The following is a 6,392-nucleotide window of genomic DNA, read 5'->3' as shown; positions in this document are numbered from 1 at the left end:
CATTTAAAAAGTACTTGGATATGCACTTGAAGTGCCGTAACCTACAAGGCTATGGACCAAGTGCTGGAAAGTGGGATTAGGGTGGATAGCTCTTTGTCGGCCGGCACAGACAAGATGGGCCGAATGGCCTCCTTCTGTGCTGTAAATTTCTAAGATTCTATGGTAACTCCAGCGTCAGCGGCACCGGATCGAAGCAAGACAAGTCAGGCAATCCGCTAATTCTGGAAGAGAAGACGACAACCCACAATCACGACAACACCAATGGCAGAGAAAAACTCACAAAACTCGGGTTATGCAGAGTGTTCGTTCAAATGTTTATTTCTTTACAGTTCACATGTAAACAATGTCTGTTACAATTATTTGTCCTACTCACAATATATAGAGAGAACACTCCGCCCTGCAGCACTGAGAGGCGTCAGTGTCTCATCACATTACAGGGACACAATGCTGCAAGGAACCCTCCTTCACTGTAAACATGGAGATGGGAGACCTCCGCATTAGTGCACCGAGCAGTGGAATTAGTGGTTTTGCTGACCCCTCACAATCAGTTTAGTACATTGGCATTTCCACTGCAGTCACCTTCCACCAACACACAATCATCAGATATGTTCTGTCCTGGCCTCCCACAGTCGGTCAGGACCTTGGAGCACCCGGCTACATTCCTCTTTTAAAAACATAAGGCAAAGAGACCTCTAAACAGCTCCGAGCCAGGGCAAAGCAATGAATGGGCCAAGCGGAGAGAATGAACTGTCCAACTTTCCTGGGGGTGATGAAAAGAAAGACTTGCATTTATATAGCGCCTTTCACCACCTCGTGAATTCACTGTTGTAATGTAGGAAGCATGTAGGGACATGTACCCCCATCGGTTGTACACGACTGAATTGAGTGTGAAATAACTCAGGGGAAACTTGATTTGTGCAAAGTCAATTGAAAAGTTACATTGAGCTCCAAGGAGACATGTCACATGTACCTGCATGTGCTCTTTTCACTTGAAACAATTAGGGCAAGTAAAGGCGGAGCGTTTAAGAAGCAAATCGGACAGATGGCGTGGAACAGCAGTGTGTGGAGAGGAGGCTGAATTAATGTGTTTCCTTCGTGCTGTGAGGTGAGGAGTTTTTATAGTGAGTTGTAGATGTGCACCTTTGCTGTGGTGTGATCCTCACTGGCTATTCCAACCTCACGACAGCGGACAGTCTGCCCTACTCGCAGGGTTAAACTGGCAGCTCCCTTTCATCAATCGCGACTCAAAACAAGCTGCAGTTTCTCAGGAACTGGCTTCAGAGCGGCTCCTTCCTTGTGTCAGGGCTAAACTACTAACGGAGGAAGTTCATCTGCATCGTGCCATCCAGTCAGAATATTCTGTCAGTCATTTCTTCCACTGAGAATAAATATTCACCCAGGGGTTCCGAGGGTAGGAAAAATAGGATTGCAATTAAAATGGAAACACCACCACCCACTCCCGCCGCCCCGTGGGTCAGTGGTACATAACGGAGTCATTCAGACCAGAGTGGCACTTGGGTGATGCTGCTGCAATTGGCTTCAGCGTTCCTGAGCTAGGGAGGAAGAGGCAGGGCTCCTGCTCACTATCCAGCGGGCCTTGCACATGCACATGTTGGGTCAGGCTTGGCTGTGCCACCCCTCCCGTTGATGAATAGCTGGCACCGGGCATCTCGGCTCGCGTGTGGCTGAGGTGCCAATGAGTCGCTGGTCCCGCGTCACTGTATCAGACCGAGAGTCAGCACCTTCAGCCGATCAGCGGGACATTGTGGGGAAAGTCACAAGACTCCAGTACTGGTTTTAATAAAGTGATTTTCAGCAGTTTCAGTGGTGCAGCTCTGTGGGATGGTTAAAGGCAGGGCCGAGCTCCCGTTCTCTCAAACTCCACGGGACACAGAAGCAGGAGTCCACGGTGACTGGAAGCCATCAATCAGTCACCCCCCACAGAGGCACCTGTTGGCGATGTCTTTAAACTGGTTCATTAATCACGTTATTAAATAAAGATTTCTTTCACAACACGGAGGAAAAGGCAGAAGTTAGAGTCGTAATCACTGAGCAGAAGGCAAAATATCGTACAAGTTACCGAATGATAGGAATGAGAATCCACATGGTTGTGGTGGCCTATAAAAGGGCAGCTAAAGGTTGCGTGAGTCAGGATTTCCAGTCCATCTCTCAGTGTTATAGACACCTGAAGTGATACCGACATGGTCGCTCTGAGTAATGGCTTGGGCTCTGCAATGTAAGGAATGAGGCAAAGGCCTGGCCCTGGGCTCTGCAATGTAAGGAATGAGGCAAAGGCCTGGCCCTGGGCTCTGCAATGTAAGGAATGAGGCAAAGGCCTGGCCCTGGGCTCTGCAATGTAAGGAATGATACAGGCAAAGGCCTGGCCCTGGGCTCTGCAATGTAAGGAATGAGGCAAAGGCCTGGCCCTGGGATCTGCAATGTAAGGAATGACACAAAGGCCTGGCCCTGGGCTCTGCAATGTAAGGAATGACACAGGCAAAGGCCTGGCCCTGGGCCCTGCAATGTAAGGAATGACACAGACAAAGGCCTGGCCCTGGGCTCTGCAATGTAAGGAATGACACCGGCAAAGGCCTAGCCCTGGGCTCTGCAATGTAAGGAATGAGGCAAAGGCCTGGCCCTGGGCTCTGCAATGTAAGGAATGACACCGGCAAAGGCCTGGCCCTGGGCTCTGCAATGTAAGGAATGAGGCAAAGGCCTGGCCCTGGGCTCTGCAATGTAAGGAATGACACAAAGGCCTGGCCCTGGGCTCTGCAATGTAAGGAATGACACAGGCAAAGGCCTGGCCCTGGGCCCTGCAATGTAAGGAATGACACAGACAAAGGCCTGGCCCTGGGCTCTGCAATGTAAGGAATGACACCGGCAAAGGCCTAGCCCTGGGCCCTGCAATGTAAGGAATGATACAGGCAAAGGCCTGGCCCTGGGCTCTGCAATGTAAGGAATGATACAGACAAAGGCCTGGCCCTGGGCTCTGCAATGTAAGGAATGATACAGGCAAAGGCCTGGCCCTGGGCCCTGGGCCCTGGAATGTAAGGAATGACACAGGCAAAGGCCTGGCCCTGGGCTCTGCAAGGTCAGGAATGACCCAGGCAAAGGCCTGGCCCTGGGCTCGGCAATGTAAGGAATGACCCTGGTAAGGGCAAGGGCCTGGAGTGACTGTAGAATTGCACTTCCTGGATGAGGTCTGTCTCCAGGACTGTTTGCCCTGTGTGGGGGAAGTCCAGGCTCGGTTTCCTCCTCTTGATGCTCTCTCCTATTGCCTGGTACAATCAGACATCGTGCATTGCCACTCAGTGATTCTCCAAACTGCTCTCCACGTTAGTGGAATCCACCAGTCATTGCCTGCATCAGATGAAAGCTGCCAGTGCCTTGATCTAATTAGTACAGAGCTGTACTTCACTAGGAATGCAGACTTTAAACATTGCTATATATAGCTTATAAAAATCGTTAAAAACATGTAAAACCCACCAACAGTCTGCTGTAAGTTAATCTCACTAAGCATCCGAGGGCTGGGAGACCACCTGGTACAACCGCCATAGGTGAACCATCTACGAAACACTGCAGACAGGGTGAATGCATTAGTGCAGTGTTTACCAAACCCCCTCGCCCCTCCCACCAGAGTATGGGCCGCCTCACTCCCCAACTGTGTGACCCGCCAACTGGCCATGACATTCGAACATCCCTACCAGCGGTGTTGTGCAGTAAACCTATTAATTTGCCTTTTACAGCTTATGCTTGTGCAGTTTAAAAATAAACTTATTTCTCTGTACAGATCCCTGTGCTTCAGCGAGTACATGCACCACCTTATATGACATTGAATTGCAAAGGGGAAATCAAGGAGCTCTCCCATTCCTGATCGCTATCTAGTGAGGGTGAGAGAGTGAGGGTGAGTGAGAGAAGGGGTGAGAGAGAGGGTGAGAGAGCGATAGAAAGGGTGAGTGAGAGAAGGGGTGAAAGGGTGAGTGAGAGAAGGGGTGAGAGAGAGAGAGAGAGAGAGGGGGATGAGTGAGAAAAGGGGAGAGAGACAGGAGGTGAGTGGGTGTGAGTGAGTGGGCTTACATGCCAGTCAGGCGAGATTGGGCTGAGTTCCCAACAGTCTGGCAGAATCCAGGCCGACACAGGAAGAGGACCAGTTGAGTGGGTTACTAGAGGGCAGCACAAACATATATCAGCAACCTCAGGACAGGGGAGAACTGCACACCGTTTTCATGATAATAGAGTGAGATCCAGCGTCTCGCAGTTCACTGTTGGTGAGTATTATAGCCTGTAACATGTCCTTCCTTTAGACAGGGGATTAACTTTTTCCACTTATAGGGAAAAACAAGAAATTCCTTTCAGAGCAAACTGGACTTTCAGTGATGGGAGTCTCCCAGTGAGGCCTCGGACATGGACACTGAGTAAGCCAGTGAGTAATATGGCTTGCAGCAGCCCACTGATACGCTGCACTTTTCAAAAAAACCTCCTATTTCACAGATTGACGACGATAAAAAGTTATTAAAACTTGATTTTTTTGACCTGTTAAGGGACTGTAATTGGAGAACTTGTACCCAGGTTCAGATCCAGTGCAGATGGCCAAGGCCCAGAATCCCTCTCTGGCTGCTGAGAGTTCGAGACCCTCTCCTGCAGACAGAAATTCACACACGCCACGGCCATCAAATTCAACCCCAGTGTCACCATCTCACTCATAAAAGGAAATGTTAGAGCTGTCGCATGAGGCTGGCTTTCAGGCACCTTGCCAGGGTTGTGTAGATGAGTGGGGGGGGGGGGGGGGGGGAGGGTATGGGCTACATTGTGCTGCCCTATCAGTCCCATGTAAAACAGCACCATGTAAATGGCCTGTATAGCATTTAGTCCCACATATCTGTGATCCATGTACATCTGTCATTATCATACCATTTACTTCAAATAGGAACCACAAATTACACACAGGATCAAATCAGGGAAAGGCACATTTAGGACTGGTGTGAGGAAGCCCTTCTTTACACCAAAAGCGATGGACAGATGGAGTGGATTTCAGGAACTGGAACCATTTAAGAAATAGTTGGATGCTGAGAGGACAGGTCCTTTTGGTCAATGAGCCAAGACTGGTCCAATGGCCTCTTTCATTCACATCCATCTTGTGATTGATCTTCCGATTCATTTTGTTTCGCTGCAGCTGGACAGAGAGCGCCAGAAAATGGACATGTCCTTATATGGAGTGCTGGCATTCTTCAGTGTCAGAACAGGGCACGAAATCCAGCACCTGTTGCTAGAATGCCGCTGGGCTTGCAATCCCAGTTCTGTGAAGTGTGTGTGCATGCGTAAGTTGCCAGCTCAGTGCAAATCACACGAGCCAGGGGCCCTCCAGCCACCCAAATGACCAGCAAAGGCAGGTGGTGGAGGGGGGAGGGATGTCGAGAGTCACTCACACGGCACAGTTAGAAGATGCTTGGTTATGGAATCCATGGTGGTGGAATGTTCAGATCACTGGATCTGGTTTCACTTCTTGGAAAGAAATTTCATCTTATTGCCTGTTGAGGAGAAAAGCTAGAGTTACTGGAAGATGTAGTGGTGTCAATGGTCAGAGGAGTAATCATTCAGGGCGCTCTCACCGTTACAAGTTATACGCTCTGCTCTCTTCTGCTACTCAGCCTCTCCCTTCCCCTCCCTCCAGTAAAACTGGGCAGAACTGTGCGTTTATACATTTATATCAATTAACACCTGTGTTTATCTAGTGTTTTATCATATCAAAATGCTTCAAGGCTCCTGACACAGTGGGCTTATTAGCATATGCAAAGGGACCAATGCCTGTTTCGGGCACGAGCCCTGGACGCCTCGTTTGATGCCTATACCAATATGGCGGGTGGCACACTTCTGGCTCCGAATTCTGCCATATTGGATGTTTTTGCACCTTATCTGAGGAAGGATGTTCTTGCTATGGAGGGAGTGCAGCAAAGATTTACCAGACTGATACCTGGGTTGGCAGGAATGACATATGGAGAGAGATTGGGTCGATTGGGCTTGTATTCGCTAGAGTTTAGAAGAATGAGAGGGGATCTCATTGAAACTTATAAAATTCTAACAGGACTAGACAGACTAGATGCAAGAAGGATGTTCCCGATGGCGGGGAAGTCCAGAACCAGGGGTCACAGTCTAAGGATAAGGGGTAAGCCATTTAGGACAGAGATGAGGAGGAATTTCTTCACCCAGAGAGAGTGGTGAACCTGTGGAATTCTCTACCACAGAAGGCCGTTGAGGCCAATTCATTAAATATATTCAAGAAGGAGTTGGATATATTTCTTAAGGCTAAAGGGATCAAGGGATATGGGGAGAAGGCAGGGACCGGGTACTGAATTTGGATGATCAGCCATGATCTCATTAAATGGCGGAACAGG

General features: G+C 49.3%; 1 protein-coding gene across 1 annotated transcript in view; it reads right to left on the bottom strand.

Annotated features, from left to right (window-relative positions):
* Positions 1-290: 290 nt before the first annotated feature.
* dennd2c (DENN/MADD domain containing 2C) overlaps positions 291-6,392 on the bottom strand; it is a gene marked incomplete at its 5' end in the record, with an annotated part of 71,865 nt that continues 65,763 nt past the window's right edge. The window contains one exon of the mRNA XM_086011800.1: positions 291-5,528. Within this exon, the coding sequence (XP_085867926.1) occupies positions 5,497-5,528 (32 nt within the window). The remainder of the gene's footprint in view (positions 5,529-6,392) is intronic.

Source organism: Somniosus microcephalus, chromosome 18, assembly GCF_052327205.1.
Source record: "Somniosus microcephalus isolate GS21.2 chromosome 18, FLI_Smic_1.0, whole genome shotgun sequence".
Classification (NCBI taxonomy): Eukaryota; Metazoa; Chordata; class Chondrichthyes; order Squaliformes; family Somniosidae; genus Somniosus; species Somniosus microcephalus.
The sequence above is the reverse complement of the archived record's forward strand: the minus strand, read 5'-3'. Positions and strand labels throughout refer to the sequence as shown.